This window comes from Ictalurus furcatus, chromosome 7 (assembly GCF_023375685.1).
Source record: "Ictalurus furcatus strain D&B chromosome 7, Billie_1.0, whole genome shotgun sequence".
In the NCBI taxonomy this organism is placed as follows: Eukaryota; Metazoa; Chordata; class Actinopteri; order Siluriformes; family Ictaluridae; genus Ictalurus; species Ictalurus furcatus.
The window spans coordinates 12,992,478-13,014,075 of record NC_071261.1 but is presented as its reverse complement, the minus strand read 5'-3'; the positions used below and the strand labels follow the sequence as shown (position 1 = coordinate 13,014,075).

Sequence of the window (21,598 nt, the reverse complement as noted above, 5' to 3'; positions counted from 1 at the left end):
AGATAAGGCGCAGACCACTGCACGTGACCTTGTGTGCTTTGGGAGCTTCGGGTCTGCGTTATCATCCGGGTTTTTTTCCGGGCTTGGCGGTTCCACTCGGACTCCTCAACCGAAAACTCTTGCAGCTCCACGTGCCCGTCCATCCTCATGGCCTGGAGGTGGAGCTGTTCAGTGTGAAGTGCGAGCGCGACGCGGTGGATCCTGGGCTCACGGTCCAGCATGCTCCGAAGCAGTGCGCGATACCACACCTGCTGCTGCTGGTCTTCTTGCTTCGTTTCTCGCGAAAGCGCATTCAGGAATTCGGCGGCGCGTGACACGGCGTCCAGCGCTGCGCTAACGGAGTGTACGGAAGCGACGGGAGGCGCCGGCGGAGCGGAACCGAGGCTGCTGAGCTCGTAACGCCGCGAGCAGTTCACGTGCGCGAGCGCGGAGGCGTCGCCCGTGTGGAGGAAGGCGGCCACCACGCGCGGCAACTCCTCCGCCCCGGCCCCCGCCGAAGCCGCGCGCTCCGTACCACGGACTCGGTGTTGCCTCGCGCCGACATCGGCAGTTTCGTCGTCGTCGTCGTCACTGCCATCCGACCATTCCACGTAGCCGTCGTGCGTGGCGCGCGCTAATCCCGCGTGCAAAAGGAGGCAGAGCAGCAGCACACCCATGACCGCGTCCGCCGGAGAAAACTGCCTCTTAAACCCTGTTCCTTAGTGCAAGCATCCTAAACGGGTGTAGTTATGCAAACGTGCATCCTCGAGCTCACGCGTCTACAATGAATCCCGAATATTCTCACAGACAGCTTGCTGAACTCCAGGAATCATTTTAAGGTCTTTTTTTAAATTATACTTTATTTTATTTTTAATCCTCGCGCACATTCATGCACATTAAATTGCCATCCTGTTGCACCGCGCGTGCAGCCTCGTCGTCACTCCACATGTAAATCCTTTGTGATGTTTTCAGTTTGCGCTCCATGATGCAGGTCCATTAACGTCTCTCCTCTCTTATACTATCTTCTCCTCTTCAGGCAGAAGCACAGTGAAAGCTCGGTTGCATGCGAGAGGCACAAAAATTCCTCCACTTCCATCATCACACCGTTCAGGAGCGGTGTATAGCCACTATTTCTGTCAATCATACATTTTGGGGCGGGGCTTAGGCCCCAAATGCTGAAAGCTGTCCGATGCTGAAAGAAGACGACTGCTTTTATTTAAGAAAAGATTTTTAACTTTTATTAATCCCTCATGAGGAAATTAAAAAAGTTACTTTAGAAATATATATAGATATAGCTATAGTCGTGCTAATATGACAAGAATACAAATAGAAAATACAAAAATAAATGACAGAAAATTTGCAAAAATACAGAAACAAACATTCAATGTACAGAGTTAAAACATTTAGCACTGATTGAACCCGTATAAATATAAAATTGTGTGCACACCACTCTGAAAAATGTTTCAATGCTAAAATTGTGCACTGGTTCTTTGGAATTCATGGAATATACCTAAAAAATAAATTAAAAGAATTATAAATGTTGTAATGAGCTAAAACCTTGGAACCTTGTAATGCAGTTCGCTCCTCCTAACCACCAGGGGCGCTTTTCCAACCCCTGGATACCTTCTGGCACATGTGCACACACAAGTTGAGACTTTTAACCTCGTGAGTGTATAAAATACTGTTGTGAACGTTAGAGTTTTGTAGAACCGCAGTGTACATAGAACCGCAGTGTACATAGAACCGCATGTACATAGAACCGTGGTGTACATAGAACCGTGGTGTACATAAACCGCAGTGTACATAGAACCACATGTACATAGAACACCAGTGTACATAGTACCGCAGTGTACATAGAACCGCAGTGCACATAGAACCCCAGTGTACATAAACCGCAGTGTACATAGAACCGCATGTACATAGAACACCAGTGTACATAGTACCGCAGTGTACATAGAACCGCAGTGTACATAGAACTGCAGTGCACATAGAACCCCAGTGTACATAGAACCATGGGTACATGGTCTGTAGTGTCTGTCACAGTTGAAGGAATTTGCACAAACCTTGGCGGCATGGATTGTGGTCTGCTTTTTTATATTGTACGTATCTATAAAAATTTGTTATTTCTTTGTTGCTGTTGTGTTTTTGTATTTCTACCACTTGGGTGTTTCATCTATTCTTGGAGAGCTCTTTAAGGGTTTCATAAGAGGGTTCTACTTGGAACCTTTTTAGATGCACTACAATTTATGAATTGTCTCATAGCTTCATTGTTTCCCAGAGTCTTATTTCTCATCTCACCGCCCCCCCCCCAATGATGTACCATTGGATTGGTCTGAAGTTTCTTCAGTTCCCTGATTACAACTTGAGTTCCAATGTTCCATTAGTTCTCATTTACTGGTTTCATCTTAGAGATATTATGAAGAAAAGCTTGCTAGGAAGTCACAGTGTACATAGCTAGTACAGTTAGCTCTTTATTAAGTTAGTACTTAATAAACAACATAGGCTCTGTGAAACTTCTTCAGAGCATTAGTTGAAGGCCCCAATGAAACGAAACTGAGCTATGGAGCGTTGAGGAAGGGTTGTTGCCCAAGGCTTCATAGCTCAGTGGTTAGAGCACTGGTCTTGTAAACCAGGGGTCGTGAGTTCAATCCTCACTGGGGCCTTTGTGTAACCTTTTGAGGATATAAACCTGGAATGGCAGTGAGTGGTTCTTGGGTTCTATCCTGAGCTCAAGTTTACTGTCAGTTTACTGTCTGTGTGCAGTTCTCCCCTGTTTTGGTGAGTTTTAACAGAACAGAACTTCAAAGAGCCTGTATTAGTACTCAAACTGTACTTCAGATAAGAAATGATTATAAATAACAAAAATGGCATTTTCTAGATCAATGGACCTCACTGAAGCAGGAAGTGGAGTATTGAGGTCCAAGAAATGCTTGAGCAGTTGAGTGCCAGCTTCTTCGGCTCCCAACATTTTATTCGGAAACATCAGAACCTGAGTCAGTCCATGAGATTGTCTCTTATATCTTAAAAAAGAGGTCAGTAGCCCCACTGAGGCTTGAACTCACAACCCCTGGTTTATAAAACCAGTGCTCTAACCACTGGGCTACAGAGCCTTGTGACATTCTTGTCATTGTATCTTATTATGCGAATCATGTTGGTTCACACCCCGTAAAGTAAATGTTATTATTCTGTTCATTCTGAATGACATGTGCACTGAGGGTGTGACTGCTTTTATAAGCATGTTTTTCAGGCTTACTAGCATGGCTCCATAGCTCAGTGGTTAGAGCACTGGTCTTGTAAACCAGGGGTCGCGTGTTCAATTCTCGCTGGGGCCTTCAAGGACTTTTTTTTTGACTATTATAAACCTTCAGAGGCAGTGGGCATGGTTACGGCTTCTCAGCTCGAGTTACTGACAGTGTGGAGTTTCTGTGCACATTCTCTCTGTGTTATGGTGTCGCAAATGCCCAGCTGAACCTTGAAGAACCTGTATTGTTGCTTAACATATAGTTAAGTTTAAAAACATTATAATTAAGGGAATTTCACTGATCAGCTTCATTGGACCTCATAGAGGAAATGAGAGGCTGTGATATTTAAGATCTGAATCACTGTGTGAGCTTATCTTTCAATCGTCAAGACATCCCATGAAGGCCCCAGTAAGGCTTAAACTCACAACCCCTGGTTTACAAGACCACTGAGCTATGAAGCCTCTCACATGTTCCTTCCAGGCCACAGTAGAACCTTTAAGAACCTGCGCTTATTCTCAATGGTACTCCAGTAGCCACATAAATTTTGAACAAAAGTGGTGTGTATAAATCGTACAGTGAGATGTGAACTGTACATTCTGGCTACCTTCTCACTGGAACAAGAATAAAAAACATTGGACAGGCCACGCTCACAAGAGACAAACCACAAGCACCAACTGGTGTTTCTCTTGATACAGAAAATGATGTAAGGCTGTAGTCTCTTCACTGATTCGTCACTTGATCACGATTAAATTTTATTTCAATCTTTCAGCTCTCTACTCTGATCTTAGATCAGTTGCAGCCTGCCCTCCGTTTTCCAGATTTCGGCTCGCTCTGCCTCATGAATATTTCAGTCACACTCGGAGCTTCATCAGCAATGCTTTACAACTGAAGCAGAGCAAAGCGCTCTCTCACATCATCCGCAACTCTCTGACTGACCCCATTTCCTCGCTCCAGATCTTACATCACCATGGCTGAAAGTCAGTGTCAGATGCTGAACCCGGATCAGTTTGGAAGGAACTGTGAGTGGAGCAGATTTGAATAGACTAAAAATGGATTTTTTTTGCATCTTCAAACCTCAGAGAGCAGAAAGTGTCAGTATGGAAATAGAGTCTGGGGTTTTTATTCTAAAGGAGACAGAGTGAGATTTTAAAGTCGAGTATAAAACAGTTTTCTGTGGAAGAAAGCCTGTAGGCAGAACTTTAGATTTCTTTTATTGTCTGTTGTTTTACCAGTATACTAAGCCATGGTCCTTGGGTTCTTCAGTTCCTGGGTTCCTTCTCTCCCTGTTCCCTGGTTTATACTTATTTCATATTTTGCTGCCTGTTTGTTTGAGTGTCCAGGAATTTTTTATAATTCCAAGTGTCCTAATTCTAGTTTCCTTCTTTTCACCTTCCTTGTTCCGATAATCCTCATATCTGTCTTGTTTCCTGCCTTGGTTCCCTTTTTCCTCAACTCCTACTCTCACAGCTTCCAGATTTCTAGTATTCTAGTTTTTTTGTGGTTATTTTCCTGGTTGATAACCTCTTAGTTTTCCTCAGTTCTCCTAGTTTTCTTGGTTCCCACTTTCCTAGTATATGTATTTCCTAACCTTATAGTAACCTACACCCTCTGGGGGGAGGGGGGGTGGTTCTTCAGGGGTTCTTTAAAGGTTCATTGCATTCTCAGCTTCCTGAAAAGGGATACACCTCTTTTGTTCTAACTTAAGAATTGTTGTTTTGGTTTTTTTTAAGTAGTGTAGTTTCTCTCATCCTTAGTTCCTAGATGGAGGATTTAATTGAACTCGTTTTTAGTATTCTACTCATCTGGCTCCAGAGAATCTTCTGTGCCAATGTTCTCAGTTCCTAATGTCAGATCAGAGAACCTGATTCACTCAGTTATCACCTTTCTTTCTTCAAACGGCCCCACAAAGGCCCCAGGAAGGCCCCAGGGAGGATTGAACTCACAACCACTGGTCTATGGAGCCTTGCAAGCTAGCTGGCTAGTGCTGTTCCTCAGTGTGTACTTCAGTAGCCACAGAAACTGCCGTAACATCACTCACAAATTTAGTTCCTACAGTACCTGCAGTTAGTCCTGCAGTTACATTCTGGCTACTTTGTCAATGGATCCAAAAAACAAAACAAAACAATGGACAGGCCACGCCCATAAGAGACAATCCACAAGCACCAAGAGCGACCTCATTGATCTTAAGGCTTATATTATCTTATGAGGGTCCATCTTCAGGTGATGAGAAATCCACCCAGAAATGCAACCAGAAATCTATCTATGGTTCTTAGTGTTTTACTTGTAATTTCCTTGTTCTCATACTTTTTCCTCATATATCTCATAGTCAAATATTATCCTACTTTCCTGGTTCTTAGTCTCAGGGTTTTCATGTTTTATATATGACATGTATGTAGTCTCTCACAGAGATTTGTGTGTGCGCACTAGTTCGCTGCTTTTGATTCTATGGCTCTGTTTTGTTTTAAGTTCGTTCTTGTTGTGTTAATAAAGAATCCAGTCAACCAGGTTTGTCCTGATCTGTAAGAAGAGCTATGTTGGACTCGTCATTGCGTGCTACACTGTTAATAATGCTAACTTACGAAAACTAGAATGGCATCATAGCTCAGTGGTTAGAGCACTGGCCTTATAACCAAGGGTTTGTGAGTCCAATTCTCACTGGGGCCTTCAAGGAATATTTTGATGATATAAACCTTCAGAGACAGTGGGTAGCACTGCTTCTTCTGAGCTCCATGCTCCTGGGTTTGATTCTGAGCTTGTGTTACTGACAGTGTGGAGTTTCTGTGCATATTCTCTCTGTTTTATGGTGTCGCGAATGTCCAGTTCAACCTTGAAGAACCTGTATTGATGCTTAAAGTGTAGTTTAGATTGAAAGCTTATTATAAATCATGTAAGTTACTTTATCATCTTCATTTCCTACAGTGGCCCTCACAAAAGTAGGAATTGTGGGTTTGAGACTTGCTGGACTCCTGATATATAAGCTCAGAACCTGAGTCACTGTGTGAGATCACCTTCAAAGCATCCCCATGAAGGCCCCAGGGAGGATTGAACTCAAGACCCCTTCTTTACAAGAAGGGTGTTCTAACCACTGAGCTATGAAACCTTACACATGTTCCTTCCAGGCAAATAGAACCTTGACGAACCTCAATGGTATGTCAGTAGCCATAGAAACTGTGGTAACATCACACAAATTTAGTTCCTACCTGCAGATAGTTCCTGTTTACTATTTGATGCACAAAAATAGACAAACATTTTGAACAAGAAAGTGGAGTGTATAAATCGTATAGTGAGCTGTGAACTGTACATGCAGGCTACCTTCTCACTGCAACAAAAAAACAAACATTGGACAGGCCACACCCACAAGAGACAAAACATCAAACACACTTGCTATTTGCTTCATGAGCAACCTGCCAAACTTCATTAATTAAACCCTGACGTTAATGCCGTCTTTAATACCAGCTCCTGTATTTAACTCAAACCTGTTAATGTGTGTGTGTGTGTGTGAGAGAGAGAGAGAGAGAGAGAGAGAGAGAGAGAGCAGGATGGAGGTGTTTTCCAGCACACTGTTAGCTCTGTGATGCGTTAACACTCTGAAGGGCTAAATATAGCTTTGTGATGCTCTGTATCAGCCGGAGGAACAGGACCACACATTCTCTGCACGTCAGTATTTACACTTCAAACATTTACACTCGGACCCCATCAACCCCCCGCCACCCTGATAACTGTATGCTGAATTGACATTATTTCACTTATTCGATTATTATTATTTCAATGATTCCATAAACACCCAAATATATGATATCAGAACTTTTCCAATTCATGCTCATCAGAAACACATACATTTATACTCTTCTACTTTTAATTCTATTCGGTTCTGTTCTATTATTGCTGATACGATTGCACTTTATTACATTTCTATTCTGTTGGTTTTTTTGTTCGATTCTGTTCTGTTATTGTTGTTGTTATTGTATTATATTACATTTCTATTCTGATCTGTTTCATTCTACACTGCTGATGTTTTAGTTCATTTTATTTTGGTGCTATCTTATATTTTTCTATTCTGTCTGGTTCTGTCTGTATTATAGTTTATTCTATTCTATTCAGTTTTGCAGAAATTACATTTCTATTTTCCTTCTTGTTTGTAACATTATTACATTTTATCCTATACTATTGTATTATTAAATAAAAATGTATTTATTATGCTTTTTTAATAAAAAAATTCTTACCTTTTATTCTGCTCTAGTATATTTTCATATTTTATTTAATTGCATTACATTGTATTGTTTTTTTCCAGTTCTATTTGTATGTTTTCATTTGTTATTTTAGTCAGCAGCATATTCTATTACATATATTTCTATTTTATTCTATTTATTATGCTGTATTTTATTTGAATCTGGGTTTTTTTCACTGTTCCAATTATGTTGCAATTTATTTGTAGTCTGTTTTATTCTGCTTCATTTTATTTCATTTTGGTTTTATGCTGTATATGTATGTTCTACTTTGCTTAAAAATTTTTTTTATTACATTTGTCATCTTTATTTATTTATTTACTCCTGCTTCATTTGACTTTATTGTGTTTTATTCCATTCCTTTATGTGATATTTATTACACAAAGTACAGTACAGTAAAGGCACCTTGCTAAATAAAAACTCAGAAGCCTAGAGCTCTGTCTGGTAAGGATCTCTACATAGAACCTTTAAGGGTTCTCCCATGAAAAAACAAACAAACTGTACTGGTGTACCCTTAATATTAAGGTTCTAGATTGAACCTTTCTAGGGTGGTTGTTGTTGTTTTCCTTCCCATTGTGTTGCATGTTAGAAAATGGTTCCTGGAGGCTTGTGTGGATTGTGTTTGTTTGCGCATGCGCGGAGCTGTTTGACCGGTGGCAGCCGTGAAAAGAAGCTTTGTGTTCTCTTCTGTGATGTGAAAAAGCTGAAGATCTGCAGCATGGCACAGCTGAAAGAGAACACACCGACTCACAGAGGCGTCGTGGTAAATACATAATCCCTGAATATGGATATTTCTCCGATCAGCACTTGTTTGTTTTTGCTGTAGAGTCGAGAAAGTAAAACCGGAGTTTGAGAAGTTTCCAAAACTTGTGAGGAAGCCCTTTGTTGCGCAACACGCAAGTCTTCCTGCGGTGTTTACACTCTCTTTACTTCTTCTCTGTTTTTCAGATGCATCATCTAGTTTTCTAGTCTTTGTAAAAGCACGAGCTCGTTCGTTCATTCATTCATTCATTCATTCATTTCAGTGCGAAAACACGAATGTGAGCGCTTTAAAACTCATCACTATAAACAGTCACATTCGCGTCAATCCTGCGGGTAAACAGTCGTTTTTATATTGTTGAAAATAAAAATAAGAAAAGTAAACGAGTGACGCTCGAGCTTCTTATCCGAATTCCTCGTTCCGCCTTAAATGAAGTCGCTGTGACGTCACTCGTGCGTTACCAGGTAACGGTTGAACATGTTCACAGTGTGCCGAAAATATTCAAAATGAAAACAAGTAAGGCCTCGAGTCTCAAAACTAGTTTACAAACACAACTAGTAAGCATTTAATCTGAACTCTAAGCTACTTCTGAACCTCTGGAGTAAAACTTATGTCAAAAGACTTTTCAATCAATATTATATTATATTATATTATATTATCAATTATATTCCCATATAATGACATGATACTCTTTTGTTATGACTCTCACTGTTCAAGATATTGTCAAGTCCTGAGTCGACTCATCTTCTGTATTTTTCCATTTTGTGACTACTTAAGTTATTAATCTGCACAAAAAGAAGAAAGATGTATGCCATGTATAGAAAGTGATCTTGGAAAATAATTTTTAGGACAATCACAGAAATTCTCATGGTTTCCACTACAAATACCATTACAAACCATCTGCTAACCATTAAAACCGTTATTGGTCCTTCATGGTATCCACTAGATAGAAGGCGACAAATTAGACGAAGTCAAGACTCACAGGGACCGTTACAGTTTCTATTCAAACCAAGACAATTCCCATTAAAACCATTACAAATTCTATGAATTTCTGTTGTTGTTTGTTTTTTTTCAGCAGGGGCAGGGAAGGAACTGGTAGTTGAGAAGATGACTCCAAGTAATCTTGACGAATTGAAATTTCAAATCGAGGCAGGTTTCACTGGTTGTAGGCGACAGTTACAAATTGCAACCTCACCTCAGTAAGTTGTCAAGAAATTCCTAGCTAACGCTAACTTGCCGGCTAATTACTTGGCTAGCTAAAAAGTTCATGTTGGCAAACAAGATTATATTTACAATATTGTATTTATACTATAAGGGTAGCTAGCTTTTAGTCTACTAAAAATCCTACCAAACATGCTAGTCATTACAGAGATATTTTCTAGCTAACACGAAGAAGCCAACTAGTTACTTGTATAGCTAGCAAGCTAATTTTAGAGAACAAAAATATTTATAGTTTATATAAATACTTATGGAGCTAGCTAGCTATTTGGGCATTTTTTTTGTTTAACAACAGTACTACAAAAATGAACAGACATGCTGATTTTCAAAAAAAACTCTAGCTAATATTAATTTTCCAGCTAACTAATGTTATCAAAAAAAAGGATTTACAGGTTATGTACCTAATGGAGCTTAGCTAGCTTTCTCAGTAATTTTGAACGCCAATACTATTTAAAAAAACCAAAAAAAAATTCTAGTTGTTAAGGAAGTTTCTATCTCGCACTAGCTAACTAACAAGAGTGCTTCCTGATATTTGTTTGGTAGCTTAAACAACAGTGTTGTGCTATGTGTGTAAAAATTCTTTAGTAATTAAAGTTTGGAGATAGAGATGGAACTTTCAAGTGTCGAGTCTTAAATGGTACACTATCTTCTCAGACGATACGCTACGTACTTTGTACGCTCAAATCTAACGCTGAAAGGCAATGACAAGTTAGCCTGTCACATCATTGAGTGACCAAAACAAAATGGCTTCCACTGGATCAACAGCATATGTTTTTTTTTTTTTTGTCCAAAATGGTCGCCTGAAATTTTCTTACTTGCTACAGTCCAACCGTTAGAAAAAAAAATCAAACCATACCAATTTCTGGAGGCTCCGCCCCTTACAGTCCAGTACAGCCCATCATCCAGGTCTTTTTTTTTTTTTCTTCAGTGTATAAACATGCTGAAAAGTTTTCTTTACTCAAAAATGCAAACATGTTGGTGATAAGAAGGCACGTTCATCATTGTTTATTATTTCTTGAATTAATGTGATTCTATTCAGTACAAAAACAACCTGGAAAGTCACTTTTAATGTTATTTATTTTCCCCTATGTGTTTGGATTGCTCGGTGCGTTATTAAAAATGAATAAACAGCGCCACCAACAGGCAACATGATGTTACTCCGGCTTTAAGGTGGAACACCACGTTTTCATGGTGCAGGAGGGTCCAGATTAGATATGTGCATGGGTCTTTTTATTAACTCTCTACTGCATGAAGTATTATATTTACATTAAAAAATGTTTTATGGATTTGTATTGCTTTAGTTGGCTCAAGTAATTAAAAAGAATTTGTTAAAGTCATAAAAATATATACACAGTTTTAAAAAATATATATTAGGGGGAGGGTAGTTGGTAAATTGTTGCTGTATGGCAATAATGTGCAGTGGTGGAAAGTATCATATAGTCAAAAATAACACAAAATGTATATTACAATTACAGTTACTGCATTTTCCAGATGTTTTTTTTTGCCACCCGCTAAGCATGTAAAAGTGATCTCTTCTAGAAAGAATTACAGTTGTAATAAATATGTTGATGGATTTACTCACGCAAAATACAAACAGACAAAGTTTAATCCAAACATGTTTTGGGTGAAGTATCTTGAATTCTTTCTCTTGAAACATAAAATTTGGAAAATAAGTCACAGCTGCAATATGTCTGAAATGGCACCAGTTTTTCTTACTTTGAATGTGGAAAAAAATGTAAATATACCATTAGAGATGCCTTTGCTGTGTAGGCCTGTTTCATGCATATACCACGGTTCCGTTGTGTGTGGCAACAATTACATTTTACCATTTAACGGAATATTCAAAATATATTAACATGCTCAAATGACAAAAAAGTTAACTTATCTCAGATAGTGTTTAATTTTTTTCCTTTAAGTAATTTTACCTAAATATTGAAACATTTATAAAATTTTGAGAGCCTTCTGATGATGGTGATGACCTTTAGCATGCCATGTGATTGCAGAAAAGGAAGTGCAAACAGCATCATTGTCATCTGACATAGCTTTTCTATATATTCTGACCAAGCCCATGCACTCCTGCAGTTGGTTCTTTTGTTTGTTTGTTTTTAAAGAAAATATAAAAACCAATTGCAATTCAATTTACATGACCAAAATAAACTAGTTACTAAATCATTATTATTACTATTTGTCCAACAAGCTTCATATCTTTCCTCATGCATGAAAGTAAAATTTGCCCTCTCCTGTATATTTTCTTCTGGTCTAGATCAGTAATGGCCACCATGATGAACTTTAGGCTCTCTCAGGGGTGTGTGAGGTGAAAGTGTGTTGAGTTATAAAGACACCAGTGTTTATAAATTATTAATGTGAACACCCCTATAGCTAATGTTCTATCATCAATAGATCCCAGACAATTGGCCGGGGTACCGTCTGGATCTGTTCACCTATCCGGCGCATTACAGTGGGGATCTGGACTGCGTCTACATTCCACATGGAGTCATCATGGACCGGTAATGATAAATGAGCAGTATAGTGTACAATACGTCATGTTCTGTAGCATTTCAGTTGCACAACATCGCAACCTTAGAGCTTTAACCGAGTTGTTGTTGTTGCTCTTGACATTACCCAGCATGCATTGCACACATGTTACACATTTGGCCCTTGACAATCAATTGATCAATTAAAAATTTAGTCATGTCTGCTAGCTATTGATAAATACGTCGGTGCTGCCATCTGGGACCAAATTTAAGCTAACTAGTTAAACCACTCTAACTACTACTAACTAACGTGCTAAAGTGTGAGAGTTGAGTGAGCGGTGTCTCGTGGCAGGACGGAGCGACTGGCGCGTGACATCTTGGAAGATCTGGGTGACCATGACATTGTGGTGCTATGCGTGCTGAAGGGAGGCCACCAGTTCTGCGCCGATCTGGTGGAACACATTCAGGTGCTGAACCGCAACTCCAGCAGGTCTTTACTCATGACTGTCGACTTCATACGAGTCAAGAGCTACCTGGTAATCAGACATGCCCTTTATTTAAAAAATAAACTACTAATGGAGAATGTTTGTTTTATTTGTAGCTATATTTCATGACTCTATTTGAACCTGTTGACTCATTTTCCCCAAATAAGAGTCAACTCTTTTCGGCTCCCAAACTACTTGCTGCCATTTATTTCTAAGCCAGATAAAGTCTTTGATCTTTTGACCAGTCAGAACATTTATTTAAATGTGTATGTCTCACTCTGATTGGCTCATGGCAGATCAATCAACGTAGAGCGCAACTGACACACTCCTTTTAGTGAGTCAGATCATTTGACTCAGCTCACCAATACTATTTGATTCTTTTTGCTCCCAAACAACTCTGACAAATTTAGCGCTATTTAAACCAATGCAGTTTTTTTTTTTTTTTTGTGATGACGTAGAGGACATGAGTCACATATTTCAGCGCTGTATGTAGTCATAAACATGGCTGAGGACACTTATACACTTATATGGACAGAGGACATTTTACTTGATACATTTAATGATTCAACATCTAAAATCACCATGACCCTGACCAGGATAAAGCGCTTACTGTAGATGAATGAATTCACGCTTTCCACAGAAGCATTTTGATTAAATTATACTGCATAAGTAACTTGCGTTATTTGAGGCGTACTACAAAAATCTACAAAAATAAAGAGGAAAACTGGTTCATATACAGTATGTGAATCAAGTCTCTTGAGCTAAAAGAGGTTCATTAAACAGCCGACTCATTAGCGAATGACTTTGCACGAGATATAGAATGCAAGAAGAACCCAATCAGAGCTAACAATCTTTGTCCCATCTAGGGGGCGGGACTAATTTCTGGGCCAGAAAAATGCACACGGGAACTTCAAATGGACTGGACACTATATATATATATATATATATATATATATATATATATATATATATATATATATATATATATATATATACACACACACACACACACACACACAAATATAAAAGATGATGATATTGTTCAAATGATCCAATTCAAAAATATTTTTAAACATTACAGACCGCACCTTTAAGTTTAAGCGGAAATAAGCTCTGTTCCAGCTGGAGACGAAGCTAATTTTTGGGCCATAAAAATGCAAACAGGAACTTGAAATAAAGAAACGGTTGCCTTGTAATATTTATTGGACACTCCTTTTTTATATATTATTTAAAAAAAAAATATTTTAAAGATGTTGTTCAAATGATTTGCTTGTTAAGGGACTAAAACTATTTTTAAACATTTTAAACATCTTTAAGATCGGGGACGTAACGATGGCGTGTTAAACGCTGAACCTTATATTGACTGTAATGCGTTTAAGAACCAGCAGAGGGAGACATACCACAGACATCCTCCATATGTCCTGTATGGAGAAAAAGAATAGCTTTGATGATTATAATAATATTAATAGTGGTTTTATTATTGTTGCGTTTTTCATGCATTTAAATGCAGCTTTATAAAAAGTGGTTTTATAAAATGGGGAAAAAATAAAACAATAATAAAATAAAATAAAAAACTCATGAACTCAGACGTGTGTTTGAATGGTTTTGAAGTACAAGCTTTTGTGTCCTAATCCAGAATGATCACTCGACGCCGGACCTCCAGATGATCGGCGCCGAGAGTCTGTCTGTACTCGCTGGGAAGGTGAAGACCTGATTAATCCTTTCGTAATTGTATTTAGTCATTAAACCCTCCGTCACTGCCTTGTTTATTATCCGTCATTAAGTCATTTCCTCATAGTCACACGTTCAAAGAAATGACGATACGAAAAGTACTGAAACCTGACATCATACAATTATCAGAAAAAAACATCACGGAGACGAAATGACCACTTCAAACGCCTTACTGACCAATCAGAGTGTGTGTGTGAGAAATGTAAAGAAACTAAACACTCCATCACGTGCTGTTAGAGGAAAATAATCAACGGCAGCCTGGTGTCTACACTGGAAGTTGATTATTTTCCTACTACAGCACGTCCCTGAGTGTTTTATTCCTCTCTTAAACCAGAGAAACTCTGTCTCGGCTATGTGTGACTCCTAGGCTTCGAGAACTTCTCGCCGGAGTGTGTGCAGGCATGAATCAGTGTGTGAGGAATCTCAGAGCCGTGTGTCATCTCTTTCTCAAACATGAGCTCAGTGTACACACACCGTCTGAACTGCATGTAGAGTAAAGGTGCATCGTTTAAAAAAAAAAAAAAGAAAGTAATAAACAGTCCTGCGGAGTTAACTGATTGGAGTCTCGGGTGTGTGAATCGTGTTATTTCAGTGTCTGTGTGAGCTTCTGTCAAATTTCAGGATTTCTATCCGGTCTAAAGTGGGCGGGGCTAATTGTTTTCAAAGCTAGTACATTGTGAATAAAATCAACTGGAATCAGAATCTCCAGTAAATGAAATGTTCGCACACTGGGCCTCGTTTATCAATCTTTCGGTCAAGTCTTGCGTAGATGTTTACCAAACACAAATCCTGATTTTCTTTGAGGATTGCGTGTAAAGCACACTGCGCGTTCCCGACACAGCTCATTTGCATGTAGCGACGCCCAGCAAACTCCATAAAAGGAGTTCAGGAGCAAGAGAGAGCCGGGAGCATGAAATGACGACTAAACGGGGATGAGAAAGGCAGAAATAGGAGTTATTTTGACTCGCTTCTGTGCTATGAATAAATATTCAGCACCTGAGAAGGTCACAATCGAGAGACGGATCACAGAAAGGGGTGAATGAGGTGCGGCATGAGAAAACAAAGGAGAAAAATAAGATCTATGGTGATCACGGACATGAGGTGGGTCACACAGACAAAGTGCCGTTTAACCTATTTTAAAATAGGTTTAAAATGCTGTGGTAAAGGCAGAGGATTTAGAGATACCTGTTCATATCCATTGGATGAATGTGGGAGATTATGTCTAGGTTTTTAAGTAGTTTGGCTGTAAATATAACATCATATAATGTGTACGTTGGAGGTTTGTGGAATTTATTTATTATATATATGTTTATATATATATATATGTATGTATGAAGGCTGCAAAATGCTTGATTTAAAAGCAACATTCAGCAAACATGAGCTACAGCTTAAATAAAATACACAACGTCACGATATTTTGGGGAGAAAAATTCAAGCGAATGTAAGGCAGTTTTTTAAATTTTATTTTTATTTCGTACCCAATTCAAATCTTACTCGATTTAATTCATTAGATTATACTGCAGTATTTAAATAAATATAATTTTTAAAGTGTACTACACACTACATTACAGTCTCTTCTACTGGGTATGTGTTTATTATTATTTTTATTATTATTATTATTATATTCATTTATTTATTTATTTAAGCAGTTCAGTAATACAGTGTTTGAGCCAGTGTTTCACCTGATTAACCTTTTCTGTTTACATCCATCTTCCACAGAACGTCCTGATTGTGGAGGTAAGACTTCTATAATATATTTTATTTAATTAAACCATTTTAATGTGCAGCGATGTCACGAATAAACTTATACACTGTACAAACTCATCCTGTGTATGTGTTTGTGTGTGTGTGTGTATCTCAGGCTATAGTGGACACAGGCAAGACTCTGCAGACGCTGCTGACTCATGTCCGAGCCTTTAAACCCAAACTGATCAAAGTGGCAGGGTGAGTGAGGTGTGTGTGTGTGTGTGTGTGTGTGTGTGTGTGTGTGTGTATGTATGTATGTTTGTGTGCCTTCCTCTCTCTCTTTCTGTCTGTGTATCAGAATATAATGCCAACACATACACACACGCATGCAAAACACAGTAGTATAATTAGTGCTGTTGTGACGTGATTGCAGTTTGTTGGTGAAGAGGGTCCCTAATCAAGACGTCTGTCTCCCTGACTGTAAGTATTCACCCCCCCATCTCTCTCTCTCTCTCTCTACCTGTCTCTCTCAGCCTGTAAATAACTTATAAAGTATTGTGGTTCTCTCTCTCTGTCTCTGTCTCTGTCTCTCCCCTCCAGATGTTGGGTTTGAGATCCCTAACCACTTCGTAGTCGGCTACGCTTTAGACTATAATGAATATTTCAGAGATCTTAATGTGAGTGTTCATGATGTTTATCCAGTGTGAGGTGTGTGTGTGTGTGTGTGTGTGTGTGGTGTATGTGTGTGATAATTTAGTTTTTGACAATATTCTGTGATTTAGTAAATGTAATCTCTGCCTGTTATTCTGTCTCTGTCTCTCTCTTTCTGTCTCCATCTCTTTCTCTCTCTCTCTCTCCCTGCAGCACATCTGTGTGATGAGTGAAGATGGGAAACAGAAGTACAGACTCTGATGCCTCTCGTCCAGTGGCTCAGACCTGTATACGTGTGTATGTGAGAGTGAGTGTGTGTGTGTGTGTGTGTGTGTGTGTGTGTGTGTGTCCTCATTAAGTGTTTGCTAAACTCATCCATTACACAATAATTGTACAAAATTATATTAATTTTATTTCACGTAAAATCGTAACATAATGTTTTATACTGACGGGCTGAAGATTACCGTATTCTCTGGTGTATTAGACCCCTCCCACTTTTCCCTCAGGCTGACTGCAGTGTAAATTCTCAATACTGCCCTGTAATAACTGTAGTAGCAGGACTATTGTATTATTAATAAACTGATGATTTACAGTTAAATTCTGCTGGAGGTGGAGGGGGAAAACCCCACTGATCTTATAATCTATAAAATACGGTACACACTGTTTACATGTTAACCTGTATCATACATTTTACATGCAGCTGAATATGTCACATGTAGCATGTCCATTTCTAGTTATATGCTGATTTTTGCGACTCTTATTTGTCCATATGTTCATATACTGTGATAAAAATTACATAAATCAAGATGTCCTGGCGAAAAATTTAATTGATCTCATTATTGTATAAATACCTGCTCAAATCCCCTCTACTGTCTAAATGAAAAAACGTTAAAAACCAGAAAAGTAAAACAATGACGAAAAGTGGTTCAGGAGGTTCAGATACTTGACCTCATCACGTATTATGTCACCTCAGTGGAAGAAGAAGTCAAATACCCTTGTGTACACAGCTGTGTGTGTGTGTGTGTGTGTGTGTGTGTGTGTGTGTGTGTATGTGTGTGTGTGTGTGTGTGTGTGTGTGTGTGTATGTGTGTTAGTTACATAACCACCTCCCACTCTCTGGTGTTTTGTTTTGGCTCAGGTGAAAGTGTGAGGTTTGTAGTTTAATCCTGTGCAGGTTTCAGCAGTGTGATTACGGTAATCGTGTTAAAGCAGCGCTCGCTAATAAATATCCACCATGCTCTATCAGCTAGCATGTGTTCAGGAGCTAAGCGCTTCCAGGATAATGCAGCTAATATGTAACGGAAGTCTGTCTCACCTAAGACATTTTCTGTTAATATCTCTGTCAAACCCCATCTGTGAGGTTAAATATTATAAGACGAAGACTGAGAATTGTGTGGAAGGCCAGAGTTCTTAGGTACAGAGTTCTTGGACTCCTAAAATGGATCTTTGGGTCCCCCAATGATGTTTCTGGGTTCCTAAAGAGGTTCCTGGGTTGCTGAAGATGTTTCTGAGTTCTTGCTGGATCTGTGAAAATATTTATGGGTTTGAGGGGGAAAAAAAGGTAGCTGAAAGGTTTTCTTGTTCGTTCGTTCATTTCAGATCATTTTTTTCTGTTTCTGAATGAGATCCTGAATGTTGAAACACTTCCTGGGTTCTTGAAAATGTTTTAGTTCCTGATAATGTTCCTGAAAAACAATTCCTGGACCCCTGTAAGCCAGGGTCTAATGGGATCCTGAAGAGGATAATGGGAGGGTCCTGGCTTCCCGAAATGACTCCTGGGTTCTAGAATTGACTCCTGGGTACTAAGAATGCACTCTGGGTAATTGAAATGGCTCCTTGATTCCTAAAATGGCTCCTAGATTCTTAAATGACTCCTAGATTACTGAAAGGGCTCCTATGTGCTAAAAATGGGCCCCTGGGTTCTAGAAATGGCCCCTGGGTAATTGAAATGGCTCCTAGGTTCCAGAAATGACTCCTAGCTCCCTAAAATGACTCCTGGGTACAAAGAATGGACTCCTGGGTAATTGAAATGGCTCCAACATTATTAAATGACTCTTGGGTTCTAGAAATGGCTCCTGGGTTCTAAAAAGCCTGAGGTTAATGGGATCCTGAAGAGGATAATGGGAGGGTTCTAGGTTATTGAAATGGCTCATGGGTGCAAGAAATGGTGCATCGATTCCCTAAAATTTCCTGTGTTTCTGGGGCAGAAAAAAATGAGTGTTTAAAAATCTTGAAACCGTTTTGGGATTTCATACAAAGTCTGGGGTTCCTGAAAATCTCTTGGTTGCTAAAAGGTTCTTTAAAAATACATATTTAAAAACAGTTTGGGTTATTAATATGAATGTGCTTGAAGTGCTGTATGTAGACACAGATACTGTAGGTTTTGTAACTCACAGCGTGGCGTTTATAAAAGCTCTGTTTCCCGGCTGATCCGTGAAGTTATGAGGTTTTCACCGAAGGGAATCTTTGATTACGGTCTCCGCCCAAACCCGTCCTTATCACCTCCACCAGCAGCAGTGGAAACAAAAACACTGCTTCTGTAAACCTGTGTTTAAGGTGTGTTTGAGTCAGGGCCGGGTGGACCACACGGGGAACGTCTGCAGTGTTCCATCATGTCGTGTCAGACATGGCCACCATCGCTCTCTGGGAAATCCGGAATTGTACAAATTCATGGGGAATTCAACATATAAGGATTTCCAAACCACACGGGGGAATTTTTGAGTTTCTTTTGCTTGTCGGATTTTCAGAAAGACTCCTCCCTAGATTGTGGGAATTTTTTTTCTCTTTTTTTGGCTCTCGTGTGTCGAGTGACCCTGTTGTAAATAAAAGCGATTCAGTAATGCGGTTGCTGACAATGGAGCTGAAGAGTGTGTTTTACAGAGACCCATTCACACACACCTGACACATGACTCCAGTGTTTGAACAGAAGGACGACAGAGCTCCATGCTGTGTGTTTAACGTTGCCAGATTGGGCACTTTCACATGCACTTTAAATCATACAGCAAGTGAGGACAAAATCAACAGGGACGCTATTTAATCTCATATACATAGTACCACGCTAACGGTTTTAGGTTGTCGCTTTTAAAATGTGGTGCAAACGATAAATCTGGCAACTTGTTTGTTTCCATTTGGTATTTAAATATATGAATGAATTTGTGAGATTATTTACAATGTTAAAGGAATAGTTCCATAATAATTGTACTAATCGATTTGAATTTGATTGTGTTATTAATATTAGTAGGCAGCTTGGTTAGAAAGCTAGCTAACTATTACGTAAGGGATAGGAAAACGATCAACAACAGGGTAATGTAATAAAGTGGAATTACAGTTACCACCCCAGTGTAGATTATTTTCCCATAACATCAGGTTCCAATGTGTTTTATTCCTCTTATACCACAATTAAAAAATTTTTAGTTGTTAAAGAATGACACAATATTTTTAGACTTTTATACATAGTTTTATTTAACGTTGAGGGACATCCACTATGCAAAGCTAGTCCTGTTATCATTAATGTTTCAGCAGCTATAAACTTTGGAAGCACATTGCTGTAACACTAAGAAAAAGAATCCGTATAAACATCATGTTATTATAAGACATGTGTTTGGTTATTATTAGAGAACATCGTTATTACAAAGCAAGCATTTTGTTATCATCAAAACATTGTTATTAGGAGAAGACATTTTGTTGTTTTCATTAGAAAGCATCTTTATTATGAAAAACGTTTTATCATTAGAAAACATCGTTATTACGAGAAATGTTTTGTTGTCATTATAAAACATTGTTATTATGAGAAAAACTTTTTATCATTAGAAAACATCATTTTGTTATTATTAAAAAGTCTCTATTACAAAAAAAGCATTTATTAGAAAGCACCCTGTTAGTTTACAAAGAATAAATCTCTAATTGAAACAGAGGAAATCTCTAATTGAAACAGAAGATAAACTTCTTCTTATGTGCAAGAAATTTATTTATTTGTAACGAGTCTCAAAATGACTAAACATTACCTCTTATTATTAATTTTACGATGTTTTCTCGTAATAACGAGTTGCTGATGGGGATTTGTTGTTGTATTACGTTGCACCAGTGTGCTTGTGTAATAAACGGTCAGTAACACAGAGTAAACATTTGTGTTGATGCCCGATGAAAAAGCTTACAGTTGGATGATGAAATTACATGTAAGCTCCGCCCCCCACTGACCCACAAACGCTTGTCACTCTGCAAAATTGAGAATGTTTCAGAACAGAATAATAAGGTAGTTAAAGGAATGGATTTGTCCCTTCAAAAACACTTGTCACTCTGCAAAATTGAGAATGTTTCAGAACAGAATAATAAGGTAGTTAAAGGAATGGATTTGGTCGTATTTCATAAACATACAGCATATGTGCTTTTGTTTAGAAAATACTTTGTACCAACTTTTAGGTTTGGGAAAAGTTTCGCTCCATGAGAACGCTAACTAGAAACTTGGTAGCTGTTGTGTGAAGTTCATTTCAAGCCCTGATAAACGTTTGTAGATGGATTGTGTCTGTGCTGCACTGAGACAAATTCCCAGCCACTAAATCCCCCTGAACAGGTGGTCACTGCTGAATGAAAGGAACATTTGTCCAGCTCCAGACACTTTGCAGAAAGCCGTCTTTTCAGGTTTGCGCCGTAAGTGTCGGGCTCAGAAGCTGATTTTCGCAACAGGGTTTGCTTTGAAGGGCCTCAATATTTTGTCGTACATCAAGTCCTTATTAGCATATGTATCTCAGGGGAGTCCTGGTTTTCAAAAACAATTCTTACGTTTGAAAATAATTTGCGGTTCCTGGCTTCCTAAAAAGTTTCTCGCTTGCTTCCTGAAACGATTTCTGGATTCTTGAAGCTCCCTGAAGATGTGTAGGGGGTTCATGAAAAGCTACCCGAAAGACTCCTGGGTTCTGAAAAGTTCCTGGCTTCCTCAAAAAGATTATTCGGATCTTTTAAAATTTCTGGGGGAAAAAAATCATTACTCCTTGATAAAGTTTCTGGATTTCTTAAATGGTTCTTGGTTGTTAAAAAAAGTCCCTTGGTTCTAGAAGAAGTTTCTCTGTTCCTGAAAATGTTCCTGAAAAAATTCCTGGGCCCCTGCAAATGTATATGGGTTCTTGAAAAGGTACTAGAAGGGTTCCTG

The 21,598-nt window shown here is 38.8% G+C and overlaps 2 protein-coding genes and 2 non-coding genes across 5 annotated transcripts in view; 3 read left to right on the top strand and 1 right to left on the bottom strand.

Annotated features, from left to right (window-relative positions):
* Nucleotides 1-1,074, bottom strand: part of gpr158b (G protein-coupled receptor 158b) — a 31,182-nt gene extending 30,108 nt beyond the window's left edge. The window contains exon 1 of the mRNA XM_053628565.1: nt 1-1,074. This exon is cut by the window's left edge and continues 93 nt beyond it. Within this exon, the coding sequence (XP_053484540.1) occupies nt 1-656 (656 nt within the window). The 5' untranslated portion in view covers nt 657-1,074.
* A 1,495-nt stretch (nt 1,075-2,569) lies between these two features.
* On the top strand, nt 2,570-2,642 carry trnat-ugu (transfer RNA threonine (anticodon UGU)). Its single transcript has one exon. It is a non-coding gene; the product is annotated as a tRNA-Thr (tRNA).
* Nucleotides 2,643-3,238: 596 nt separating this feature from the next.
* Nucleotides 3,239-3,311, top strand: trnat-ugu (transfer RNA threonine (anticodon UGU)). The gene has a single exon. It is a non-coding gene; the product is annotated as a tRNA-Thr (tRNA).
* Nucleotides 3,312-8,125: 4,814 nt separating this feature from the next.
* Nucleotides 8,126-17,770, top strand: prtfdc1b (phosphoribosyl transferase domain containing 1b). 2 transcript variants are annotated; one of them, XM_053628564.1, is made up of 9 exons: nt 8,126-8,210; nt 11,826-11,932; nt 12,252-12,366; nt 14,021-14,086; nt 15,835-15,852; nt 15,977-16,059; nt 16,235-16,281; nt 16,402-16,478; nt 16,666-17,770. In XM_053628564.1, exons 1-9 carry the CDS (start codon nt 8,166-8,168, stop codon nt 16,711-16,713), a joined length of 606 nt encoding a protein of 201 aa, XP_053484539.1. In that variant the 5' UTR covers nt 8,126-8,165; the 3' UTR covers nt 16,714-17,770. The 2 variants fall into 2 exon arrangements, with proteins under 2 accessions (XP_053484539.1, XP_053484538.1); XM_053628563.1 differs by having other exon boundaries at nt 12,252-12,435; nt 16,666-17,764.
* Nucleotides 17,771-21,598: the final 3,828 nt, after the last annotated feature.

Coding starts and splice junctions, on each gene's coding strand:
- prtfdc1b (XM_053628563.1), top strand. CDS start 8,166: ATGGCACAGCTGAAAGAGAACACACCGACTCACAGAGGCGTCGTG. Junction 16,060..16,234: donor AAACTGATCAAAGTGGCAGG/GTGAGTGAGGTG, acceptor ACGTGATTGCAG/TTTGTTGGTGAAGAGGGTCC. Junction 16,282..16,401: donor AGACGTCTGTCTCCCTGACT/GTAAGTATTCAC, acceptor TCTCCCCTCCAG/ATGTTGGGTTTGAGATCCCT.